This window comes from Lissotriton vulgaris, chromosome 2_1, assembly GCF_964263255.1.
Source record: "Lissotriton vulgaris chromosome 2_1, aLisVul1.2, whole genome shotgun sequence".
NCBI classification, from domain to species: Eukaryota; Metazoa; Chordata; class Amphibia; order Caudata; family Salamandridae; genus Lissotriton; species Lissotriton vulgaris.
In genome coordinates, this window is record NC_141687.1 from 672,785,400 (window position 1) to 672,813,028 (window position 27,629).

Below are 27,629 nucleotides of genomic sequence, written 5' to 3' on the forward strand. Positions count from 1 at the left end.
AAATAATTTGCCATCTTGTATGAGCTCTGTTGCCTGATCTTTATATTGATCAGGAAGGTGTTGAAGTAGTGTCTCTAATTAGTCGTAATGAGCCCTGTCATAACGCGAGAGAAGGGCTTGTGTATTTGCAATGCGCCATATATTTGTAGCTTGTGCAGCTACTCTTTTACCTGACTCATCAATAGCTTTGGATTCCTTGTCAGGTGGGGGCGTTTCACCAGAAGTCTGTGAATTTGCTTGTTTTCTCGCATTGGACACCACTAAAGAGTCTAATGGAGGATGTCCTTTAATATATGTTGGATCAGTGGGTGCAGGCCTATATTTCTTTTCTATTCTTGGATTTATTACCCTAGTGCGTACAGGATCTTTGAATATTTCTGGAGCATGCTTAAGGACTCCTTTGATCATGGGAAGAATTTAAGTAGATCTGTGTGATGGCTCAAATGTATCTAACAGAAAATCCTCTTCAATGTCATCAGAATGCATTCTGACATTGTGGTAGACAGCAGCTCTGTGTAAGAGGTGAATAAAACCAATGCTGTCTTCTGGAGGAAAAGGCTTTGACGGGTATAACTGTGGATCAGGGACATCAGGCACATTATGTGGTGGAAAAGTATAGATATCCTCATCTAAAGGATATGTATTTGGGTCTGCATGTGGATCCTCCCCACCACCTAAGTCATACTCCTCGTCAATTTGTGGTGAATGTGACGATGCAGGAGAGGGGACAGGAGAGATTTGAGGTGATATGTAAGGAGGGACAGGAGAGGAAGGAGATACAGGAGAGGGAGGGTGCATAGGAGATGTTGCACAGTCCTTTTTGGCAGGAACCACAGCTGGAGGTGGTGTTTCTGCTAGTCTCTTTTTATGAGGTATAGCACCTACATGTACAGTCTTTGGGTTTATGTAGATCTTCTTTTGTTTAGGATCTGGTCTAAATAGTTGTTCTTCCTCTACAACCTTCTTCGGCGTCGACTTTTTCGGTTCCGACAGAGGTTGTTTTTGGCGTTTTGCCTTGGGAGGTGTTACAGCGGCCTGTGGCAAAGTTCTCGGTGACGAAGGTGTTGTTTTCGGCTTGGCAGGCGTGTCCGAGGACTTAGGAACCTAGGAATCAGGCTTTCTGGGTGTTGGCACCGAAGCGTGAGTCTTCGGAGTGGAAACTGGCCTCGTCGACTTTGTGGCGTCGGACGCTGGCTTTCCCTCTCTAGTTTTGGAAGTAGACGGCTTCGGAGCCGGAGCTTCTTTCGGTGCCTGTACCTCTTTAGTCTTCGGTGCCGAAGGATCTTTTGCTTTCGGTGCCAAAGGGTCTTTTGGCCTCGGAGTCGAAGGATCTTTGGGCTTCGGTGCGGATGGAGGCGGTGGAATCGGCACGTGTGGTTTGCTCGGTGCCGCAGCACCTGAAGGCGTAGTTGTTTTCCTCGGAGCCGAGCTCGAAGGCTGGGCTTTAGGATGAAGTACTTGGTCTCGACTGGGCCCCTTGGGCAGAGTGCTGACCTTCGCCTTTGGCTTGGGCATTGCATGTGGTGCAGGGGCAGAAGTACTCATGGGTTGACGTGATGGAATCGAGTCATCTGAGTACTCCGCCTCTGATATGATCTGGAGATCAGGCGAATCCTCTTCTGGAACGAGCGGAACCTCGTCGTCGAAGATATTCTCCTGTGCTGGGGCTGATCTCCTCATCTCGTGTCGACGAGCCCTCCGATCCCGGATGGTCTTTTTCTATCAGAAGGATGCACAAGCTGTGCAGGTCGACTCATCGTGATTCGGCAATAGACAGAGGATGCAGATCTCGTGATAATCGCTATGCCGAAATTTTGCTCGGCATACCGGGCATTTCTTGAACGGAGTTCTTTCCATGTGGTGTAGGCCGCACGGCGTCGATAGGCCCAGCAGCCCTCGTCGATGAACCGGAATAGAGTCGATGGCGTCGAAAGTTGTATATTCGATGTCGAAATTAGTTGTAGGAAGTTTTTGCGCTTTGAAGTTGCTGAAAAAGTTTTTCTAGCCGGAGCTGAGAAACTTTCATCCGAACCCAGTGGCGGAAAAAACCAATCTAAGGATGGAGCCGATGCCCATGCACAGTTTTGTCCAAGGGGAAGTCACCTATATCGTGACCACAAAGACTTCTCCAAGATGACAACAACCTGCAAACATCCGAGCCCAACACCAGGTGGCAATCTAATGCATAGTGTACGATCTGTAGCTCACATGCCTCGAACATTACTTTTTTTATGTTTATTACTTAGAACCAAAGTTACTTTGTTGCAGTAAAGTACGTTTTCCAATATCACAGTCTTTCTGTATAAAAAGTGGAAACTTAGTGCATTTTTTTTCAAACCGTTCAATATTATCCTAGGGAAGGAAAACAATAACGCAATTTTACAGGTAGATAAATAACTTACAATCCCAGTATTCAGGTTTTAGGATCAACACTGGGAAGTTAATCAATGGAGACTGGGGGGCACTCAAAAAGGTGTGGGTTGAATGTAGGTAAAATCAGAGCTGGGGATCAATATCCAGGGGTAGCCATATTACCAGCTCTTTTCATGGTTGTACTAACAATGAGTCAAGTTTACATGGGCCTTTAAGAATAACAGGTCATGCAGAGGGGGTCTGTGTTTCTTCTCACTGGGTGTAGAAGCTTTGCAAGAGGCAGCTTCATCTAAATACTTAGCTCAACAGTTGTAATGCACTATGTAACACAGTAGAGGATGCAGGGTGTAGCTGTACACCCTATGTATCCCCTGCCCTTTTAACAACTATGATAAAGGGAAATATCATCTTAATGAGATCATCTACATGGGCATAGCTCCACATCTTCTTGTGGTGAATGTGTCTATCTGATTCCATATTTCGCTGTTGCACATCACACATATCCTCCTCTATCTGTAGCTGAGGATCCTATGTCTGAATTTCAGGTTCTGAAGGAGAGGACAGGACCCAACTATTAAATAATGGAATAACTAGGAGACGTTCACACAGCATAACCTGGTGAAATGCCTGTATGGTAAATAGGTCAGAAATGAGTAACTGAAGTGGGAATCAGGTGAGCAAATACACATTTCTGTAGCAATTCCCCAGTCAACAGGGAACAAACAGGGTGCAGCACTGAATACCACCTTACCCCCCACACCCGGAATTAGCACATCCATTTTTTCAAGTTAGCTGGAACAAGGGCCTATGAGTACATTAGGAACATCAGAAGAAAACACAAATCTAGTGACTTGATCAATAGTAACTATTTATAGTAAGGTAAGACATAGCTTTCATTCAAACTACCATTTCTTACTGTTTAATAACTGCCGTCCTGCATTATCACTCACAAAGCAAACTAAAGGCAGCACAAACATCAGTTGATGATGGACATTATTTACTGGTGGATTAAAGAAATAACAATTACTTCCCAGTAATACAGAATTAAATTATATTAATTATCTTCAGCTTACGAATGAAAGTGGGCATTTTTTCTGACCCAGGTACAGTCAGTGAGACAAAAGTGCTTATGGGACTGCGTATACCTATTTGATTTTAACAGGTACAGTTTTATGGACGAATTGTGGTGATTTTACCCGACCCATTTTTTTCAATCAGTTAATAAAAACAAATGTTTGAAAAAATGAAAAAGAAAATGGATGCAAAGATGAGTTCATAAGCCAAAAATAGGTTCTAATATTCTAAAACAGCAATGCATCGGGCTGTCACAAAGATGAAGTAAGGTACTTGTGGAAGTAACAATTTTGTTTACTTTAGATAAAAATTATTAGATTAACATTCAAACTTCTTTTTTGCACGAACTACAGGAAGGAAGCAATCCTCTTTTCTACTGTTTGAGTTGTTGACCAGTTTGACCAACTGGGTAGGAGTTTATCCCATTTTAGGCAAAAAAATGACATATTTAATTGTGAGGCAAATTCTTTCACCACCTGCGCCTGGGCACTGATGGTTAAGACCACTGTCAACATGAGGAGTGAAAACGCACAAAGGTTTATATATGTCTTACACACCTGGTAACAAATAGGAGGGGGGAGCAGCTTCATTAGGACTACAGCAGCTGGAGGGACTGGGAACACACCACCTGGAACAGGATGCAAACCTGGAGCTATTGGGAGCAAAATAAGAATGTTTACAGCATATTATAGATTACAAAGTAGCCAACATTCTTGGACAAATAAACCAACTTAAGGATGAGACAAGGAATAGTTGCACACCTCAACGTCATTTAATTGTATCTTATAATGAGTACTATTACTATAGATAACTTCCGATATCTAACATTATGTACGCAACAGTGAGACGCCTAGTGGACGATTTTACTGATCTGCTATCATGTGGGTAAACTCAAACAGTTTGTAGAAGTTATAAAAACTGATTGCAGAGATGTTAAATATCTCATTGTTCTGTTTGAAAGAGAAGAGGAAGAAGAGGGCATCGTTTATAGTGCAGCAAAGTAACAAACATGCTGCGTAAACAATTATATGACTTACCGGTTGTGAAACTTTCTGACAGCGGTAAAAGATTAATTGTGTTAACAATACTCAGAATATCTCTGCAAATAAGATACTACACAGAACTGTATTTCACTCAAATGAATTATTTATCAAACCCTAAACTATTATTAATGTAACTTTTAACAAGCTTATTAACGGTTCCTGATCTTTAGAGATACCCATCGTACCTCACAGATCCACTGCCTTTTTTGTCTTGAATAGAAGTTTAAAATTGAAACTTATGTCTTTGGTGCCATTAGGACATACTTTGTCTAGAGAGCAACAGGACAGAGAAAGAGAGGAAGTTTGAGCATCAGCAAGCTGCCATTCTGCATAGGTCTCAATATAATAAATCCAATCTCTCCCTTCAGTTAGGATAATTAATCTCCTACCTTATACAAAGATCTCATGGGAATTTGCATCCAATGGATGCTTAACTAAATAATTAAAAAGGGAAAATACATGCTAATAAATATTGACTGGCATTTCAAACACCTGTTTATTTAACAGGTGATCCTATTAATTTTCAAATTATTTAAAACAATACTAAGCTACATTATAAAGATCAAAATATATGTTATTTAAGATATTAATTCTCATGGGATACTAGAGTCATTATACTCTTTGAAGGAGAACTTTGGTTCAAATTGGTTGATACTTCGCTTCAAACAGTTGAAGCTACCAATATGTGAGTATCAGCAATATCTGCAATGTATTTGAAGTTTATTTAATTTTTTGGGTCAGACATAAGGGCTTCTAGACCCTAAACCATTTTTCCACAAGATCAGTGACACTTTAAAGTGCATGTCCCAGTTTTGTGTGAGTTTAAAAGCATCACAGCTTTTCAATTTATGTGGTAGATTAATTTGATTCTTTCCTGCCTAGAGCGAGGGAAACAATAAGGGGACAAAATAATACTAATGAAAGCAATGAATTAATCACAGAATAATTAATAATGTGTTCTGGTAGGGGTGCTCGCAATGGAGAGTCACCTAAACATATCATTACAAAGTGCATAATGTGCTTTCATTCATGAGCATCATTAGTAGTTTTTCATTAACAGAGGTATCATTGGTATCCACATATCATTGTGTCACCTCTGTAAATCTCATAATGAGAAGATCTTTCATTTGTGCAATGACAAAACAAACCAACCTATACTGACATATCGGACAAGGCTTAACATGACATATCTGCGTATATGAAAGATCTTTTCATTCTGAGATTCACAGAGGTGACACCATGCTATGTGGATACCGATGTCACCTCTGTATATAAACAACTACTAATGATGCTTACGAATGAAGGCACATTATTCACTTTGTAATATGTTTAGGTGACTTTCTAATGTGAGCGCCTTTACTCAAACACAGTATTAATTATTCTGGAGTTAGTTCATCGCTTGCATTAGCATTATTTTTTCCTCTTATTGTTTTCCTCTCTCTAGGGTGTATAATTTTACATAATAGGGTAAGCACATTTTAGGTAGTTGCATGACCTTATGCTGTTCCATCAGAATAGGCTAGATATTTTAACACCTCAGAATTCTTTCAGACTTAAAGCGGGGTCTAGACCACATTCTGTGGACCTGAAAAAAAGCCACGGATCCATCTGGACCACCAGGGTGTGAAACATGGCAACCTAATCAAACATAAACCACATTGTGTTTATTCTCCATTCACCAGACAGTCGCGCTTCCTATCTTTGCATCGACTGCCAAGTTTTTATCCCCTTTTTTCACCCTACCATAGGGACCCCTTAATAAACTTATCAAATGGCACCCTTTAGGTAGTTTACCCTATTTTTGTTGATACACTTATTATACCTTATTAGGAGCACTGGTACTGGACCTTTATTATGCTCATTGTCCCTTTCTTATTTCGAAGTTGAGAAATATTTCCAGCCAGGCATGTTCTACAATGCCAAAATGCATTGAACTGCTAGCCCAAATGTGCTCTTTTGTACGTTGTTTCCAGCTCAGAAAACGGTTCTTGTTTTAGTGCATTTGATGAGATCAACCCAACTTTGCCCACAGACAAAGAAACATTTAAGGGCAGTTTCAATCTTTTATTAAGATTAAATGTAACTTGATGTTTTTCAAGTAACATCGGTGAGCTTGTTAACAGGGGTGAGGTTGGTGGGGGGGAGGGACTCCCTCAGGCTCAAGAAGACTAAGCTAACTGTAGCAGAGAAATTTGGTTGATATATTTTCTCCCTTGAATCCATGCATATCATGCAAACACCATGCACAAAAAATATGTTTAACATCACCTTCCATGAGTATTTAACACCAATTAAACTGCTTAAGCACAGCATGCTTCCATTTAAAATAAAATAAGATACAACTCTATAGTGAAGATAAATTAAACCTAGAAAATGCAAAGCTGCTTTACTTCGAAAATAGGCACCAATGTTGCTTACAGATTTAAAGCAAATGTACTTTTTTACTGAACTATTTTTGTATTAAGGATAATTTCTCTTCTTTTGTACATTACAACACATTGCTGCTCTTGTGAAGTCTGTGTTTTATAAATAGCATCAATAAACACAGGATAGGTAAACAAGCAGCATCAGGTAATATGCCCAGTTGCATGAAATCAGATCTTAAATTCTGTAATGTGTACTACGAGCATTATTGACAGCAATTTAGTTTGAAATGTTGTGTTAATGGCTTCAGGTAAAAATTCGAGGATTTCTTAAAATAGCTATATATTTTTGTACCAAATGTCTTACTTCAAGATGAGCTCCTAAAAGAAGGATATTACCGATATGGTGCTGGACACAAATTCCCCCGCCCTCCAGTCACACTAGATAACACATCTCATTTAAAACATGCAGAAAGGAGCTAAAACAGAAGACATTTACTTACAACAGTCTTAATGGATAAGCATGGTATGCTAGGATAAGGGGTGTTGCTTTCTTCTTGTACTGCTGAAAAGAACCCCTCCCTGCTTAGATCATAGCATACAACATCATTGTGGTTTTGCTGAACTATTTACTAGCCACAAGGGATTGTGGATAGATTGGCGCAACCTGTTTAATGTCTAATTGACATTTTATTCACACTGCAGCAGTGCAAGGGATGAGTTTCACATACATGGAAGTACGGAAAGCAACATATTCTGGGCTTTCTTCCTGACTTGCCATGTGCCAATTCGTATATAATAAAACTTTAATAGATTTTTTAAAAGGTTCTTTTAGAGACCACATTAGTACTTAGAAAACCTCACCTTACCCTTGGTAGCAATGGCATAAAGCAGCACGATCTTCCTACGCGATGTGTGAATCAAGTATTCGAGAAGTAACAAAGCAACATTAAAGTCCAAAAACCAATCAGAATAAGCATTGGCATAGCCAATAGGTCCTGCCTTTGGGAAGTTATAAGTGTTTAGTTATCCAGCACAATATCCTTGGAGCAACAACATCAACTGTTGCATGGTTAAACACTTATGAGGTCCCAAATGCGAAACCTTCAGTAATGCTATTGCATTGCAAATGATTTGATTGCCGAAGTGGCCACAAGCCTTTGTCTTTTTATTTACTTTGATTACAATGGCGCCATCCACGCTTTTGCTGTAAACATCTTAAGCTAAATCGCGGGAGCCACGATTACCTCAAAGTAAGGATATTAGATGTAAAAACACTATACACCCCTAAATCTTGGCATTGTATGGGGAGGAAATAGAAGCTATTTTGATATTTTTTTCACATGAAACCCTATATTTCAGATTGAGAGATGTTTTTAAAAAAAAATAAGGCTTATTTGCACTTTCACCCTAATTGTAAATTGGTAAATGCCTGCTGGTGTGAACATCTGTCATTTTAGGAGAGAACATACACACACAAATCTATCATACTCACAGATTTAGGGGCCAATATCTTTTTGCGCATCTCTAAAAAGTAATACACAAGCTGCATCTTTGGTAGTTAATTGGCCACAATGACATGTGAGCATACCTCCATGTAGTAAGAAAGGTCACAAGTTGTTGTTGTGCGTACACACCAGTATTTACTATCAATTAAAACATGGCTAGCATTTGGACCTCGCAGATCTCAGCATACTGGAAGGACATAATGTAAACCAGACAGCGGCAATTAAAGGAAATACGGATTTGTGATACAGAAAAATGCTAACGTTTCTGGTGAAGCTGAGGAGAGTAAGAGTACAAATCATGAGTAGGGTTGCAAACGGAGGAAATTAAATTACTGAACTTAAGTTCCTTTAAACATGACCAGCAACTTCTGAGACACAGTTTCAGTCCCGTTTATTGCATTATTACTTGAAATCATTACAAATAGCATAAAACGAATTTCACAATGAAAACCGTGGACTCACATAAAATAGAATCATTTGTACATGGTAAGATTAAAATATTAAATACAAGATGGTTTGCCTGAAGTCATATCTTTTTGATTTCAAGTAACATATTAAAAAATCCTTATCACAAACAGTAAAGTGAAGTAGTGTGGCTCACTGGTTAGAGGCGGCAGACCCGAGAGCAGAGGACGGCCCGGGACCAGGGTTCGATTCCCGGCGCGGCAGGTTTCTGGACCAGGGTCAGCGGACTCGATAATTCTCTCGCCTCGGTGCCCACTCTGATCAGCGATCACACTCGGCAACTGGGCATTAGCTTGCCTCATCTTCACCAACGGCCCCACCAGACCGCCGGGGATGCCTGGTCTCACCCTGGAGATACCCATTAAGGGACCATCTCTCAGGGAAGCCAGGAAGGGTTTCGCAGCGGTCGAAGCGCCTTGGGACCCTACGGGTAAGTATTGCGCTATATAAATGCCAATACATTTACATTTACATTCTTATTTGGAGATATGCAACCAGCAATGGTGGATGAAAAGCTGCTACTTTAAAACCAAAATAGAGCCTTGAACGAGCTACCCCCACATGCATCAACCTATTTAGGAAGTGCAAACTGTGCGAATCGGTAAAATCGGCCGTTTGCACTTCCCAAATAAGTTTTTGGGATGCATCATGCATTTTTGTGAAATTCGCTATTTTTAGCGATTTCCAAAAATGCGATTGCTTTTAAGGAATCGCAAATTTGCGAATCCTTAAAAGCAATGCATGATTGTTTTTCTAATTGCGAATTAGCAATTAGGAGGTGCAAATTAGCACGAGGTTGAACCTCGTGGTAATTTGCGAAAAGTTTTGAAAAAGCTCAAAAATGCATTTTTTAAACTTTCATGTTTCAGACACACATGTCCTTAGGACACGTGTGTGTGAAACATGCACTTCAAATTACATTTCTGGGGTGCAGGGTCCTTTGGACCCCCCTCTGCACCCTTGGAATGCATTAACAAATTGTGATTTTCAAAATGAAAATCGCAATTTGTAAAAGCCTTCCCATTGATCCCTATGGGCCTTTTGGCCCATAGGAATCAATGGGAATTGTGAATTCGCACTATGGAATTCGCATAATATTTGCGATTCGGTAAAAATTGCGATTTTTACCGAATCGCAAATATTTTGCGAAAATATACATGCATCCCATTTTGTGAATTCCAAATTGCGATTCCCTATTTTTCGCAATTTGGAATTCGCAAAAGGCCGGGATGATGCATGTGGCCGCAAGTGCCTTATAGCCTGTAATGTTCGTTCCAACTATAATAGTGTTTTTTCAAACAGTGTTCTCTTTTGCTTGATCTGCTTGTCGGAGAAATGTCCTAATATGTGCAAAATATTTTACAACTCGAAAAGCCAGAATAATGGATGAGCCCTCCATCCATCTAATCACAGCTTGTCTGCATATACGAATATTTAACTTTTAAAAAGGATTTCCTGATGGCCGCTGGTCTGTCTCCAGTTACGTTACCGTTCAAGGTAATTAAGCTTAAAGCTTCCAGCTCTTGGATGGCCTGGGCATCCTTCCTCTTGCTTCTGAACTGTTTGCTGATGGTGAGATTACTTTTAAAATCTCCTGAAATTATCAAATTGCTGTGTTCGTAGGTCTTTTGTAGTGCAGCGCTTAATCAAGTTCACCAATTTTAGAAATTTCTCCTTCTGTCACTTTCTCTTCTGTCACGTTAATTATTATTAGTTGCCAGCTTTGCTTGTTAGAATGATGTTTACCATTCAATGTTAGTGCTTGCAGCCAATTTTCTCCAGCGTCTAATTCTTCTATGGACCAGTCATATTTTACCATTGTGAAAAATGATAAACCTCCCCTTTGATGCCCAAACTTCGAGAATTTTTCTGCCAGGATGTGATGACCTGTGTAACCCGGAATTGGAACTGGGTTTGTGTCCCATGTCTCTTGAGCAGTATTAGATCTTGATTTTGAATAAAGGACCGGGTTTCGTGGTCTTGCACCCATTGCTCCAAATCCATGAACGTTCCAAGAGCAGAACTTTATTAATTCCGATGGTTTTTCTACTGAACCGTGGTTGGTCCTGGTTGTATTCTTTAATACATTCCCTTTGTTCCCGACTTGGTGCTCCCTCATTGTATTATCGGAATCACTCCATGGGTTTTCGTTAGGTACGATTTTTGCTCAAGGCCATTGGAACCCAGGACCAATCTTGACTAATGCATAGCTACTGTTCAGGGTGTGTTGGCTTGCTGTTTCATTTTTGTGTGTTGAGTTGTTTTCCACTGTTAGCAAGGAGTTTCTAGCGCCACGTAGGCAAGATATTTGGCCTTTCCCGGGCGACTGCCGTTTTTTGATGTCGCTGGATTTTTTAAGAGGGGGTACAGATATTTCGGTCGCTTGTGGAGTAGATCCCGTCTACTAGATCCTTGGAATTACAGGTTGTCAAGGTCTCTTCTGTATCCATGGGGGACGCTATTGGCTGAAATTCAATGGCTAATAGGTCGGTGATGTTATCCCCATTAATTCTGCTATCTCATTAAACAACATTAACAAATTTCCTCGATTCAGTGCGTCTTGTCTTACTTTTGTTCAATACTCTGGCTCAAATATAAATTTTAAGGGAGTCTCTATAATATTGTTTAGGGGATTGATAATGTCTTCTATAACCAGCTGATGTTTATGAAGTAATTTGCGACCTATTTGAGGTTCTAGGTCTACATGTTCATATCGGGCCCTTTCTTGGGGTGGGACCTTAAGGATTATTTCTTTGTTCCTGTTTCCCAGGATTTTTCTGTGTTGTTGCCCATGGGGTCTTGGTTGTTTTTTTATCGATGAAAGCTTGCAGGCCTTGTTATTTAGGGTAACTGCTAGCGGAATTAAGTTACTTTGTTCCTTGTTAATAATTTGGGTCTCTATTTTTTGTTCTGACGATGGAAACTTGCAGGTCCGGCCCTTCTTATTTTGAGTAACTATTACTGTAATCCTCGGTTTTTATTTCGTCCGGAGATTTTGCCCCTGATCTTTCTTCTGCTTTTACCTACGATTTTTTGTGCTTGTACCTTGTACCCCTTTGTCCTGGCTATGGTATCTGTGGCTTTAGGGTGCTAATTCTGTCTGGGCACGTGGGGTTATTGCTACCTCTTCTCCGTTGTTGCTCAATTGTTTTTGCTCTAGTTTCTCCTTCTCGGAGCCTATCTTTTGAGTGCCTTTGTGGACCTTTTGTTTTTTAGTTGTATTGATGTATTCCTCATTCGTTTTTTCTTGGTTGCTTAAAGCATTTACAACCGGAAGTGGGAGAGTAATGATTGGTTTATTTGGGTCCGCAGCCGTGTTTGATAAATTGGACCTTATGGTGGATAAGTAACTATTCTTCTTCATGATTCCTATTTTTTTTTTCGTTATCAAAATTTTGTTGGTAAAAATTGGATAAATCTTCACTGGCCTTGGGGAGGTTCGAGTGGTTTGCTTTAATCTGGCTTTCCTTGCACGCTTTATCTTTTGGTTGGTTTCCCTGTTTGAGAGAGGTTGGCGGAAGACTATTTTGCCTCTATTAGTTTGACCCCTACACCTGGTTTTTCCTCTTACTCTGCTTTCCCTTTATTTTTGCCATTGGTCGCTGTAGTCTCTATTGGGATCTATAGGGACTCTGTTATGTCTTGGTTCTCGTCTGTCACTTGTGGTCCTTCTTTAGGTTCTGCTTTGAGAATTGGCTGCACTGCCCCCAATGAACAAGTTACTTACCTTCGGTAACAATATATCTGTATGAAACAGTAATTAGTATTAGATTCCTTACCTTAGAATATCCCCAGGCGTCAGACTGGATCCGGAAATTTTTGCGTAGCAGTACCCTTGCACGTCAGTAGGCGTCGTCTGCGGCTCCGCGTCCGTCGTCGGCGCCGTGATGACGTCGTCAGAGTACTTAGACGCCGCCTCGCGCGCTGACGTCAGTTCTTAGACACAGCTTTTCCGCGCCAGAAACGCAGAGCCATGTTAAAAACCAACACTGGTGCCATTGAAACTAGGGCCCTGAAAGGGGATGACCTTAACCCTAGATATCGGTTCGCAGAACGGGGAGGATGGCTGGGGCTGTAAGGAATCTAATACTAACTACTGTTTCTTACAGATATATCGTTACCGGAGGTAAGTAACTTGTTCATCTGAAAGAAACAGGTTAGTATTAGATTCCTTACCTTAGAATAGATGCCCCAGCAATACCAACCCCGGTGGTGGTTCTGCGAACCAATAATAACACCAGAAAGTCCTGGAGGACGGAACGGCCAAAGAAGCCATGCCTCCGGACTTGGCTGTCCAGGCAGTAGTGTCTTGCAAACGTGTGCAGTGATGCCCACGTAGCTGCCTGACAGATGTCCTGCAAGGGGACTCCCCGTCCCAGGGCAGTGGTAGCCGCCGTGGCCCGAGTGGATTGGGCCCTCAGCCCAACAGGAAGCTCCTTCGCCAATGAGTAACACGCCTTGATACACAAGACGACCCAAGTTCAAGTTCGAGCATTTATATAGCGCACTACTCACCCAGAGGGTCTCAAGGCGCTTGGGGAAGGGGTTCATTATTTGTTGAATAGCCAGGTTTTAAGTTCTTTTCTGAAGGAGATGTGGTTTTGAGTAAGGCGGAGGTGAGTGGGGAGTGAGTTCCAGGTCTTGGCAGCAAGGAAGGAGAAGGATCTGCCACCCATGGTGGATTTCCGGATGCGCGGGACTGCGGCGAGGGCTTGATTGGACGATCTTAGTTGGCGGGTGGGTTTGTAGAAGGACAGTCGAGTGTTGAGGCATTCAGGTCCTAGATTGTACAGGGCCTTGTGTGCGTGGGTGAGAAGGCAGAATGTAATTCTTTTGTTGATGGGAAGCCAGTGGAGGTCTTTTAGGTGTCCGGTGATGTGATCTTGGCCAGGGATGTCTAATATGAGTCTCGCTGATGCGTTGGAGTTTTTTCTGTAATTTTGCTGTGATTCCGGCGTATAGTGTGTTACCATAATCCAGTCGACTCGTGACCAGTGCGTGGGTGACAGTCTTTCTTGTCTCGAGGGGGATCCAGCGGAAGATCTTTTTGAGAATGCGAAGTACGTTGAAGCAGGAGGATGAGACTGCGTTGACTTGTCTGGACATCGAGAGAGAGGAGTCTAGGATGAAGCCAAGGTTACGTGCATCGTCTGTGGGTGCTGTGCCCAGAGCGGAAGGCCACCAAGAGTCGTCCCAGGCAGAGGGGGAAGATCCTAGGATGAGCACCTCCGTTTTGTCTGAGTTGAGTTTTAGGCGGCTATGTTTCATCCATTCGGCTACTTCTTTCATGCCTTCGTGAAGATTGGTTTTGGCGGTGTTAGGGTCTTTGGTGAGGGAAAGGATTAACTGGGTGTCGTCGGCGTAAGAGATGATGTTAAGGTTGTGTTGACGCGCGATGGAGGCGAGTGGACTCATGTAAACATTGAAGAGGGTGGGACTGAGTGAAGATCCTTGTGGTACGCCACAGATGACTTCAGTGGCCTCTGAGTTGAATGGGGGAAGTCGGACTCTTTGAGTTCTCCCAGCGAGGAATGAGATGATCCAGTCCAAGGCTTTTCCTTGTATGCCGATGTTGCTGAGGCATTGTATAAGGGTGCTGTGGCAGACTGTGACGAAAGCGGCGGAGAGGTCGAGTAGAATGAGGGCCACTGTTTCTCCGTTGTCCAGTAGTATTCGGATGTCGTCAGTTTCTGCAATGAGGGCGGTTTCGGTGCTGTGTTTGGCTCGAAACCCAGATTGAGATGGATCGAGGGAGTTGTTGGATTCAAGGAAGGCGGCGAGTTGGCTGTTGACGGCTTTCTCAATGACTTTGGCCGGGAATGGGAGGAGGGATATGGGTCGGTAGTTTTTAAGTTCAGAGGGGTCTGCTGTGGGTTTCTTCAGAAGGGCGCTGAGTTTGGCGTGTTTCCAGCTTTCTGGAAAGGTGGCAGAGTTGAGCGAGCAGTTGATGACATCACGGAGATGAGGTGCGATGATGGAGTCCGCTTTGTTGAAGATGTGGTGGGGGCAGGGGTCGGTTGGCGAGCCAGAGTGGATTGAGTTCATTAGGCGGATGGTGTCTTCAGTGGTGATTGGGTTCCAGGCGCTAAGGTTGTTAGTTGGCGGAGTAGGATCTGAGGGGGGTGGGGAGGGTTGATCGCTGGGAGTATTCTCGAAGCTGTTGTGGATGTCGGCAATTTTGTTGTAGAAGAAGGAGGATAACGCATCGCACAGGTCTTGGGAGGGAGTGATGTCATTAGATGCTGCGGTGGGGTTGGTGAATTCTTTGACAATGTTGAAAAGTTCCTTACTGTTGTGAGTGTTGTTGTCGAGACGATCCTTGAATGCTGATTTCTTGGCGGATCGAATCAGTTGGTGGTGTTTGCGGGTGGCTGCCTTGAGGGTGGCCATGTTGTCGGTGGTTGGGTTTCTTCTCCATGTTTTCTCCAGGGTGCGGCATAGCTTCTTGGATTTTTTAAGGTCATCATTGAACCAGGGAGCCTTTTTGCTGGCTGAATTGATCTGGTGCTTTTTCAGGGGTGCTAATTCATCAGCACTGTGGGTGATCCATTGCTTGAGATTGGTGGCCGCTTGGTTTGGGTCCAATGAGAGGGTGGGAGGGTTTTGGTTGAGTGATATGAGGAGTTGGTCGTAGGTGATTTTGTTCCAGTTTCTCAGAGGAATAGGTTGAGGGCGGTTGTGGGTCAGGGTGGTTTTGTAGCTGAAGTGAACACAGCTGTGGTCCGTCCAGTGGAGAGCTGAGGTGCGATCGAAGGAGATGTGCTTGCTGGAGATGAAGATAGGGTCGAGCGTGTGTCCGGCTACATGGGTGGGGGTGTCAACAAGTTGTTTGAGTCTGAGATTGGCCAGGTTGTCCAGAAGGGTGGTGGTGTTGCTGTCGTGTTTGTTTTCAAGGTGGTAATTGAGGTCTCCTAAAAGAATGTAGTTCTCGGAGGCGAGGGCATGTGGGCTGACGAAGTCTGTGATGTCATCGCTGAATTGAGTGCGGGTACCTGGAGGCCTGTAGATGAGGGTGCCTCTAAGTGTGGTCCTAGGGTCGGTGTGGATCTGAAAGTGGAGATGTTCGGCGGTTGCGAGATTATCGTCGGAGCTGGTCGTGATTTTGATGGTGTTCCTATGGATGATGGCGATGCCTCCTCCTGTTTGATTGGTGCGGTCTTTTCGGATAATCTTGTAAGTGTCCGGTATGGCTATGGCGATGTCGGGTGCTGATGATGTGTTCATCCATGTTTCTGTAAGGAAGGCGACCCACCGAGAGATGGTCCGCTTGTGCACCGCCCGTCCCTTCTTATCGCCCACGTAACCAACAAAGAGTTGGTCATCCACCCGGAACTGGCATGTGCGATCTAGATAAAACGAAAGCGCACGTTTTGGGTCCAGACGGTGGAGCCGCTCTTCCTTTTTTGAGGGGTGCGGTGGCGGAAAGTAGGTGGGCAAGGTGATAGACTGCCCGATGTGGAAGGCTGTGACAACCTTGGGAAGGAAAGAGGGTCTAGTCCACAACACAACCTTGTCCGGATGGACAGAAAGGAAAGGAGGTTTGGATGAAAGAGCCTGGAGCTCACTCACTCTCCTGGCAGAGGTGATGGCAACCAGGAAAGCAGTCTTCAGAGTAGGAAGGCGGAGAGGACAGTTGTGAAGTGGCTCAAAGGGAGCTCACATCAGATAGGTAAGAACAAGGTTCAAGTCCAACTGAGGCATCACAAACGGAACAGGGGGAAACATGTGTGTGATGCCTTTCAGAAAATAAATTACAATAGGGGACTTGAACAAAGAAGGTTGATCAGGCAGCCTTAGAAAGGCCGAAAGGGCAGAAAGGTAGCCCTTGATAGTGCCCAGAGCAGAGCCCTGCTGGGCAAGAGAAAGAAGGAAGAGAAGAACCTCAGAAAGAGGGGCAGAGAGAGGATCCACAGCCTATGCTGTGCACCATGCCACAAATCTGTTCCACCTGCAGGCGTATACCGACTTTCTGGAGGGACGGAATAACATTACAGACTTCAGGAGGTAAGTCAAATGACCTCAATTGTCGCCGCTCAATCTCCAAGCATGGAGGTGGAGACTGGACAGGTTCGGGTGGAGGACCGTCCCCTGCTGCTACGACGGAAGGTCCTCCTGAATAGGCAGACGAACTGGGGGATCGACTGACATACTGAGTAGCTCGGGATACCAGTACCTTCTTGCCCAGTCCGGAGCCACAAGGATGACTTGGGCCCGGTCGCGTTTGATCTTCTTCAGCACTCTGGGCAGAAGTGGTATAGGCGGAAAGGCGTACAACAGACCGCAACTCCACTCGCAACGAAAAGCGTCTCCGAGCGAGTGCCACCTTGGAAATTCCAACGTGCAGAACTGATGACATTGCGCGTTCTCTTCGGAGGAGAAGAAACAAGTTACTTACCTGTAACTTTAGTTCTCCAGTATTGGTAACTTTCATAGATTCCCATTGCTTGTATCATTCCCCGTCGTCGGAATGGGAGCCTCTGTAATTATGTATGTATATGTATATGTATATATATATATATATATACCTAGGTAAATACACCCTAATAGGTGTAAAAAAGTAAAAAATTAGGCCTAGGCCTCATTATATTTTGTAGCCTATTGGTGTCATTATGTAAAAAGGCCCAAAAGTCAAATTAGCAACTAATCAGATCAGCCTCACCCTGTGGAACCTTCCTGAAAAAGCTCAGAGCCTCAGATTTTTTTAGCCGTTGCTTTGCCACATAATCACCTAGCCCTAAAGTGAGCTTTCCCAGGGGAGGCGGGCGGGCGCATGGGAATCTATGAAAGTTACCAATACTGGAGAACTAAAGTTACAGGTAAGTAACTTGTTTCTTACTCCAGTATTGGAACTTTCATAGATTCCCATTGCTTGTATCAGAGTAGATAGCAGTTAGCATACCTCAAACATTTCGTGCATAGTTACAGAACCATTATAAACCAATGATATCACAAATTATAACAACTATAAATCAGTAACCATAGCATAATAAACGAAATGTTTGAAAAAACAGGAGGAGGGAAGAGAGGAAAGCTCACCTCTTATTGGAAGAGATTTCTCAGGACTGCTTGTCCAACAGCCGAATCCTCCTTTGCAGCCGCCTCCAGGCAGTAGTGCCTCGTGAACGAGTGAGTACTGCTCCAGGTGGCTGCTCTGCAAATATCCTTTATCGATACTCCAGCAAACAGCGCTGTTGACGCTGAGATTGATCTTGTGGAATGTGCCTTCACCTGTCCTTGCAAAGGCTTGCCTGCCGCCTGGTGGCAGAAACGGATCGCACTTGATATCCATCTAGAAATCCCTTGCTTTGACAATGGAAATCCTTTCCTTGGGGCTCCGAAAGCCACAAACAGCTGGGGTGTCTTCCGAAATCCAGCTGTGCGTTGTAGATAGAATTTCAAACATCTCTGAACGTCCAGAGAATGAAGTGTCCTCTCAGCCCGGATTGAAGGCCGAGGAAAAAAGGAATTCAGAACCACCGGTTCATTAAGATAAAAGTCTGTCTGCACCTTCGGAATGAACTTTGGGTTCATGCGTAGGATCAATGTATCATTCTTGAACTGCAAGAAAGGTTCTTTGATAGTTAAAGCCTGAAGTTCTCCTACTCTCCTTGCAGAGGTGAGTGCCAGAAGAAGCACCACTTTCCATGATAGGAACTTCAGGTCCGCCCTATGTATTGGCTCAAATGGCGATCTCATCAGTTGAGCCAGGACCACATTCAAGTGCCACACCGGAGGTGGGGGCCGAACTGGCGGAAAGACTCTAAACAGTCCTTTCAGGAATTGTTTTATTACTCTTGCTGATAATAGAGAAGGGCCCGATCTTGTTCTTCTATACCTGGAAATAGCTGCCAAGTGGACCTTGATGGAAGCATGAGCCAGACCTGCCTGTGCCAAAGATAGAATGTATGGCAAGAGTTGATGCGGAGCTGATGAGAATGGATGTACTCCTTCTCTCTGGCACCATAAATAGAATCTCTTCCATTTCGCTCTATATGTCTTATTAGTGCTAGGAGCTTGTGCCTGCGCCAAGATGTTCCTGCATTCTTCTGAAATGTCTAAATCTTTAAACTCTCTGTATTCAGGAGCAAAGCTGTCAATTGAAGCGAGCTCGGGTTCGGGTGGAGAACCTGGCCGTTGTACATTGACAGAAGTGTCTGGTTGGGGTGCAGATGAATGGGCTGCTTCTCCGATAGAAGAAGCAACTCCGTGTACCAGAACTGGCGAGCCCAGGCAGGCGCTATCAGTATCATCCTGCACTTGTCCATCTTGAGCTTCTTGAGGACTCGAGGAATCAGGGGAAATGGCGGAAAGGCGTAAACAAATGCGCCTGACCAAGATATCGAAAGGGCATTCCCAAGTGACCCTCGATGGTGTTCCCTGCTTGCATAACACCGGCATTTCTTGTTCTTTGGTGTTGCAAACAGGTCGATCGCTGGGGTCCCCCAACGGGAGAAGATGTTCTTGACCACTAAGTTGTCCAATTCCCACTCGTGTGAGACTGCCCTCAGGCGGCTTAGCGTATCCGCCTTCGTGTTGCATACTCCTGGAAGGTGTTCTGCCACGAGCGTGATGTTCTGTGAGATCGCCCATTCCCACAGCAGCTGGGCTTCCTGAGAAAGCAGTGGCGATCTTGTGCCTCCCTGCTTGTTGACGTAATGCATTGCGGTGGTGTTGTCCGTCCGCACTAGGATTGCCGAATTTGAAATCCTTGGAAGGAAAGCCAACATTGCCAACCGAATAGCCCTTAGCTCCAGAACGTTGATATGTAAGCGACGTTCTCCTGGAGTCCAGTGACCACGGACTTGGAGGTCTTGCATGACCGCTCCCCAACCCTGAAGGGAAGCGTCTGTGGTAATAACGCGAGGAGCCGGTGCCGCCCTGAAACTGAGACCCACTGTGAGGTGAGATCTTTTCATCCACCATGAAACCGTCCGTTTCATCTGCTGGGTAACCGTCACTCTGTCGTCGAACGACCCTTCCACCAGTCTCCACTGAAGGTCCAGTTCCTCCTGCAAGGGGCGCATTCGCAGCCTGCAGTGCGGAATCAATTGAATACAGGATGAAATCGACCCTAGAAGAGATTTGTACATCCTGACTGTCATCCAACTTTTCTTCTGCAATCGAGCGGCTGAAGACATGAGTTTCATCTGTCTCTCTTCCGATGGGAAGGCTTTGCACACCTGAGTATCGAGTATCGCTCCCAAGAACTTCACCGTACCTGCCGGTTGAAGAACCGATTTTTCTTTGTTGAGTTGCAAACCCAGATGAATAAAGAGGTTTAAGCATGTGTTCACTGCTTCTGATGCCTCTTGGAAGCTTGGAGCCTTCAGCAGCCAGTCGTCTAAGTACGGGAATACATCCAGCGACTGTCTTCTCAGAAATGCTTCTACCGGGGCCAGCACCTTTGTGAATATCCGAGGAGCGGATTTTAATCCAAATGGGAGCACCATGAACTGGAAGTGACTCTTGCCTACTGTAAAGCGAAGGAAACGTCTGTGAGCTGGATGGATCGGGATATGAAAATAGGCATCTTCCAGGTCTAATGTAGCCATGAAGTCGCCTGGATTCAAGAGGCGCACTATGTCCTGGAGTGAAATCATCCGAAACGACAGCTTCACGAGATAGGTGTTGAGCTCCCTTAAGTCCAGGATCGGACGCCACTTTTGTTTCGTTTTGCGGATCAGAAAAAATCTTGAATAGAAACCTTCTCCTCTTTGTGATAGGGGAACACGTTGGATCGCCCCCTTCTGAAGCATTTGTTGAACTTCCAATTGCAGAAGGTTTAGATGTTTTGAAGTAGTGGCGTGGGGAGCTCTTGTAGGTGGAAATTCCTGGAATTCTAGCGTATGCCCATGTCGGATGATGTTCAATACCCACTGATCCGATGTTATTTCTTCCCAGCTGCTCAGATGTTGTGATATCCTGCCGCCCACTGGAGATCCCAGAAGCGGAGGAACAGTTGGCAGTCAGGAGGCCGCTATTGACGCTTGCCAGCGTCTTTGCCCTGACGCCCTTGTCGTCCACGAGCGTTCGGACGAGAGAACGACACCATTCTTCATCTTACCTGGCAACTCGACGGATCTGCGGACTCCCTTGGTCTGACCTAGAGACCCACGCCTCGCGGAACCCGCTGCGCGGGTCCCGCATCGGCCAGAGGCGCTGACGAGCATCGCAAGGGCTGCATTCTTCACCTTCCATCTGGGGCTAAGGGCTGCGAGGGCTGCGAGCAGGAGGGGCTGGACTCAGTTTCCCAAGAGTCCCAGCCTACCTCGCGCCCGCAACACCTGGGCCGCTCTCCCTCATCGCCCCGCCCCCTAACAGCCATCCAATTGCCAGTGAAGACATAAGTAGGAACACAAACACCGCTGCGCGGGAGCGCGCGGGAGTGCCCCGGGAGAAGCCCGGGACAAGGGCGGGACCGTCTGTGGCCGTCAGGGGCCGAAGGAGGCCGGGCCGGGCCCCCCCTCTTGATCCCCTCCAGCGCCACAACTAAGGATATGCCTACGCCCCCCCCACGGGAAACTCCCTCTAGGGATGGTGCCTCCTGTTCCGGGACACTGGACAATTATTTCAAATCCAACAAAGGTGAAACAGACCTGGAAGGTTCACTTGAGAAACGTAGGGCGGAGCGCAGGCGCTCCATTGAATCTATGAAAACCAGGCCTCTGCTAGAGATCATCCCCCACCCCACTACCCAAGAGATAGGCGCGCTATCCACTAGCCTAGACACCTCAACAATAGAGGATTTCCCTGCTTTACTAAGGGAAGTTTCTTCGACTCAAGGGACACCATCTGACAAAATCACAGAGTTAGCCCCCCTAGAGATCTCCCATACCCCTGTCGACTTGGTAACTCAAACCCAATCAGTATCAATGGCCAATAAGAACAAGCCTAAATTAAATGTCATGGCAGAGATACACAGGCCCCCACCCAGTAAACGGGCTCGGAAATCAGCGGGGGGTCGGGGGAAACCCAAAATATCGCACTTGGATTTTGGTAAGAGGAATACTAACACTATCATAGCGAAGAAGAACACGGAGATAGTCCCACCATCTAAGCTCTTAAACCCTAGCATAATTGCGACTTCCAAAGAGCTAGAGGCTGATACACCGAATCTTAACCATCCATTCTTTGCTAAGGGGAGCATTGAATTCTTACTCCGCTCCCTCTTGCAGCCCATCACTGACAGTCTAAAAAAAGTTGAGATTAGGCTTACCTTACTAGAGACTTCTCTTACTACTCTGAATTCTCTAGTAAGTAAGCAGACAAAGTTAGTGGGAACTCACTCCTTGGGTGGGGAACCCTCTAAAACAGAAACCGCAGCTAACGTTAGCAAAGCCCCCCCAAAAAGCATACCACCGGCTGCCCCTCTGCAACCTCTCATGTCTGTCCAACTCCAAGCACGGCACAATAACCCAAGTAACAGACCTATTGACCCAGTGGCCTTAGCCCCACATAGTTCACAACTAGAGCCCACTGGAATAAATCAAGATCGGGTTAATGACCTCCCACTCACGCCAGCTTGCCCAACTCCTAGACCACGGAGGCCAGATCTCCCACCCGAGGCCAATAGATTAACGGTGGTCTTAGCTGGTGCCCCCCATCTAAGATCAGGAGAACATGAGGATTACCAATCCCTCAAGAAAAAGGTAATCAAATGGTTAAACTGGAACCGACCCCTGCCACCTCACTTTAATAACGAAATCATTATGGTGAGGAGGGTTCCATGGCTAGGGAAGACCAGGAAAACCATAGTGGGGGACTGCATCATGGTAACCTTTAAAGACCCAGGTACGGTTCGACACATCTGTGAAGGAATGAACCGATCCCTTGATTCCACGATACAAACCCTCCCAGTATCTTTTTTCTTTCCCCCAATTCCTAGGCACCAGGCTCACACATATGATAAATGGACAAGGGTGGACCATAGACGCAACCATAAAAGCTTTGCCCAACGCCCATATTACCAACCACCGGACACACCTTTCTGCGATTTTAATCGCTTTAACTGTCTGAACGGGCTGGACGGGGTCGACTGACTCACCGCCCATAAGTCTGCGCTAGGGGAATCGGGCTTCTGTGGCCCCCCGGACCCCCCGATGATGTGCCCTGTTGCAATTCCTAGCCCACTGAAAGACCTATCCTTCCCAGAACACGGCCAAATTGAATTCTTCAATCCTACCACTGATGGAGTAGTTTCAGCAGAGCGAACAACTGTGGTTCCCTTCCCTGAGGGCGAGAGGGAGGTGGGATCCATGGAGTCACATGCTCTTTTTGCTGCCCCAGCTACAGGCCCTGTAACACAAGTGGAATATGGTCTTACCCCCTCCATCCCCCTTGCCATGCCACCCCCAGCCGCTGAACATCTGAGGATAATCTCCTGGAACATCGCGGGACTAACAAACAAACTGGAAGAGCCTGCCTGGGGAAAATACATAGAAACTGGTGACATATGCATGTTCCAGGAAACCTGGGCCAGAGAGGACTATGAGTATCCAGGGTATGCATCCTTTTTTATTCCAGCCAGGTGGGAAGGCAAAGGCCGACCTTCAGGGGGTCTTGCGACATGGATTGCTGTTCACCTGGGCTGTGTGGCAACACGGCTCCCATGCAGCTCCGACGACATCCTCGCGGTCTCACTAACATGGCCAAACAAAGTTAGCCTCCTGCTGGTCAACATCTATTCTAGGCCAATGGGGAAGGCAAAAGAATCACCGACTTTTAACGAACTGTCGAACTTTTTATCTGAACTGTCGACTGATTCTTACTATGTGGTGGGCGGAGACTTTAACTCCCACTATGAGCCACTTCCCGGCCTCCAGGAAGGATTCCTATCAGAAGAAGAGGATAGGTGGGCAGTACCAGGGGCTGATGTGACTCCTCCGAAAGCTTGGACCCCGCTAGCATTACAAATTACTGCCCTCACGCTAAGGTATGGTCTTAGAGCGTGTAATGGGCGAACCATCTCGGACACACCAGGCAAAAATACTTATAATCGCCAGGGAAGGGAGTCACACTTAGACTACATTTTGGTCCAACTACCGAGGTGGCCATTAATACAGGATTTTAGGGTTATTGACAGGATGGACAGTGACCACAATGCACTCGAGTTAGATCTCGCCCACCCAGCACCGCAGGGTCTAGTGACCCATGAGGTAGGGAACCATCCCCCGCTCCTTATAGACAACACCAGGAGAAGAATTAGGTGGGAGCATATGGTCACAAACAAGGACAAAATCCCACTGCTTTATGCAGAGATTATTCCCATTCTGGAAACTGTTGGGGCCCTTGATAGTGTGGCAAACCAAATAGATATCAGGAGTAAACTGTTTGAAGCCCATAAAGAACTCATAAAACTGGTGGCACCCCATCTGACACGTAAAATACAAAAGCCAAGAGTGAGGCCCCTAGGCAAAACACAATGGTATAACACAGCCTGTAGACAAGCCAAAGCAGAACTCCTTGGAGTCATTAAGGAGGGCATAGGAGGGGAACGTCTTAAGCAATGTAGACAAGCCTATAAGAAGCTCCTCACACAAGCCAAAATAGAATGGGAGGAAAACCAGTGGGAAGAGCTCACAAAGGCCCTAGCAGTACAAGATCAACGACTGTTCTGGAGAATGGTGAATGGGGGATCAGAGAGTCTTCACTCGGCAGTGGAACCTAACATAGCGCCGGGAGTGTGGCAGGCCCACTTCGAGTCGCTATATAGCGCTGAGCCTGGAGAAATTCCGGTGATAATTGAACCAGGGAGACAGGGCTTGCAGGCGGACCAAATAACACTGAGTGAGGTAACAGCTGCTATTTCAGGCCTGGCTCCGGGGAAGGCGCCTGGGCTAGATGGGCTCCCGGGAGACCTGTACAAGCAGGAGTCCACCGTCTGGGCGCCCTACCTCGCAGCCCTTTTTAATGGTGTCCTTGGTGGGATGGAAATCCCCAGTACTTGGCTGGGGGCAGAGGTGGTCCCGATTTTTAAAAAAGGACCCCCCTGCTCCCAGCCAACTACAGACCGATCAGCCTGATAGATGTAGCACAGAAGCTGTTCGGTAGGGTCCTCCTGAACAGGCTCCAGGAATGGATTGAGGAGGTGGGCGCCCTCAGTCCATACCAGGCAGGTTTTAGGAAAGGGGTATCAACTGTGGACCAGGTCTTCAGACTAAATCTGATCTACTGGAGGACAGTAAGGTTTGAAGGCGGTAGTCTGTACACGATTTTCGTGGACCTAAAAGCCGCCTTCGACCTTGTGCCTAGGGGTAAACTATGGGTCATCTTAGCAGGGATGGGTGTCCCACCAGATATCCTATTGACCCTGCAGAGGCTGCACCATAATAATTATGCCCAGGTGAGGTGTGGGAGGTCGGGGGAGCTGACTGATAGATTCCCCGTGGGCAGAGGGGTGAGACAGGGTTGTGTGCTGGCGCCGACCCTGTTTTGCCTCTTTGTTAACGGGGTAATCGCCCATCTAAACGCCACCGACTACACAGATGCCCCCAAATTGAATGGCAACAGTGTACCCGCAATAATGTTCGCGGATGATACACTGTTGGTATCCAAAACATCCATGGGCATTCAAAAGATACTTGATGCTTTTGTGGCCTTCTGCCAGGATAGAGGGTTGGAAATCAATGCCTCAAAAACCAAATATATGGTATTGAACCCAAACACTAAACACCGCCCAAACCCCCTACTGGGAGTAGTACGACTGGAACGAGTAGCCACGTTCGAATATCTTGGCGTGACACTCAACGAAAATATGACCTGGGAGAGCCATCAAACTAGGGCTAACCTTAAGTTAATACAAACTACCGGGGGTATTTCGCGAATGATGACCGGTTCGACCTACCGCCCATTGGGGGCCCTAATTCAGATATATAAGGCACAGGCAAGGGGGGCTATTTTGTATGGGGCTGAACTGTGGGGGCACATTCCATGTCGGAATTTGTCACATACAGAAAATAGGTTTTTAAGGCAAATTACCGCACTTCCCCCTAGCACTCCCCTTCTCCCCCTGAGGCTTGATTTAGGGCTACGGCCACTTGCCGACGAGATAAGCCTAAGACCCATTGCCTTCTGGCGCAGGCTATGGAGCAGCGACAATCTCGTCGATTATAGGGCGAAACTGGTCGAATTATTAAAACATCCTAAGGTGCTCAGTATCCCCTGGGTCCAAAATATCCAGTCAGTTTGCACAGATATGGGGCTCCCTGAATTGTGGACTGAACCAGCAGATACAGCACCAGGAATCTCCAGGAGAGCACTGGCGAAGCTGTACCACGAACACAAAAGGGTAAGGGCTATAGCCACCCAGATGGAGGGGTCCCTCTCCTCCATATTCCTGCAAACCAAGGATCATTATACATTTGAGAAAGCTCTGGACCCTGTTTACCCCATACTCTCTAGAAAGTTATTCCTCCAGTGGAGATACAGCACACTCCCATTACGGTCCTTTTGCAGTACCTGGTCAAAAGTCCCTTCTACCAAGTTTTGTCCTCTTTGTGCTGACAAAGAGGAGAACGATTTGCACGTGATCTTTTTCTGCCCAGCATACAAGGCAGCAAGAAAGTATTGGCTGCTGCCCTTGATCAAGAATTTGGGTGGCAGGGAATATGGACCGATGTACAGGATTTTGAAAAGTGATGCTTCCGGCCCAATTGTCTTTGCACTTTCCAAATTCTTTATGAATGTTTGGTACACGCGCAGTCGTCTTGTAAAAATCGCTGGGTAGATCGTAGAATTGCTTACTTTTTAATAATCACCTGCATTGTCTGGTTATGGTTTTAATTGTATGCACTTATGTTTTAAATGACTGTGTCGGAATTTATGTGATTTTATTGTACATGTATCTTTTATGACCAAACGGTCGAAATAAAGATTTCTAAAGTAAAGTAAAGAGAACGATTGAGATTGTGACTGTCGCTGATAATATTGATTGCCGTACTGAGGTCTGTACGACTGCGACTGCTGCGAGTACCGTTGCTGCTGATAGCCTCCTCTTGGTGAAGTGAAGCCTCTTCCTCTTGCTCCACGGAACGGTGTCTTTCTATATTGTAGGTTTCCCAGAGCCCTTGCTGTCTCTGTGTCCTTTATTCCCTGTAGGGTCTCATCGACATGTTTCCCAAATAACATGTCCCCATCAAAGGGCAAGTCCAGAATCCTATTCTGGACCTCTGGTCGGAAGTAAGTAGCTCGTAGCCACCCCTGTCGCCAAAGAACCGCCGCGCTGCCCAGAGCACGGAAAGAAATGGTGGCGATGTCCATCGCGCAGTCAATCATTTCCGAAGAAGAACGTTGTCCTTCTTCTAGAAGTTTCTGTGCTTCAGCTTTAGGGTCATCCACTAGAAGGTCCACATAGTGTGCCACATCACTCCACATCTGGCGGTCGTATCTTGCTAGAATCGCCAAGGCATTGGCCGCTCTGACCAACAAGCTAGCCATAGAAGAAAAACGCTTCCCAGCGTGGTCTAACCTTCTACCCTCCTTGTCTGGTGGAGTTGTGAGGGTGGCCGAAGGATTCCGTGATTTCTTCTGCGCCGCCTGCGATATGACCGAGTCTGGTCTAGGTTGTCCAATCAAGGAGGCGGGACTGTCATCAGGAGCTATATATTTTTTCTCCAAGCGTGGAAGAGTTGGAATGACCGTCGCTGGGGATTGCATCACCTTCTTTCCTTCCTCCCATATGTGCTCTACAATGGGAATCGAACGCACTGTCTTACGGTATGCCTCTTTAAAATCATACAAGAAACAATCCGTAGATGTTGCAGGCATGGTTAGCTTAAAGCGTGCCGTGGCTCTTTCCATCAAAC

At 45.7% G+C, this 27,629-nt stretch overlaps 1 protein-coding gene across 2 annotated transcripts in view; it reads right to left on the reverse strand.

Annotated features, from left to right (window-relative positions):
* Positions 1 to 27,629, reverse strand: part of CSTF3 (cleavage stimulation factor subunit 3) — a 640,930-nt gene that overhangs the window by 81,356 nt on the left and 531,945 nt on the right. For both annotated transcript variants that reach the window (XM_086955867.1, XM_086955866.1), the window contains one exon: positions 4,005 to 4,099. In XM_086955867.1, the coding sequence (XP_086811993.1) occupies positions 4,005 to 4,099 (95 nt within the window). The remainder of the gene's footprint in view (positions 1 to 4,004; positions 4,100 to 27,629) is intronic.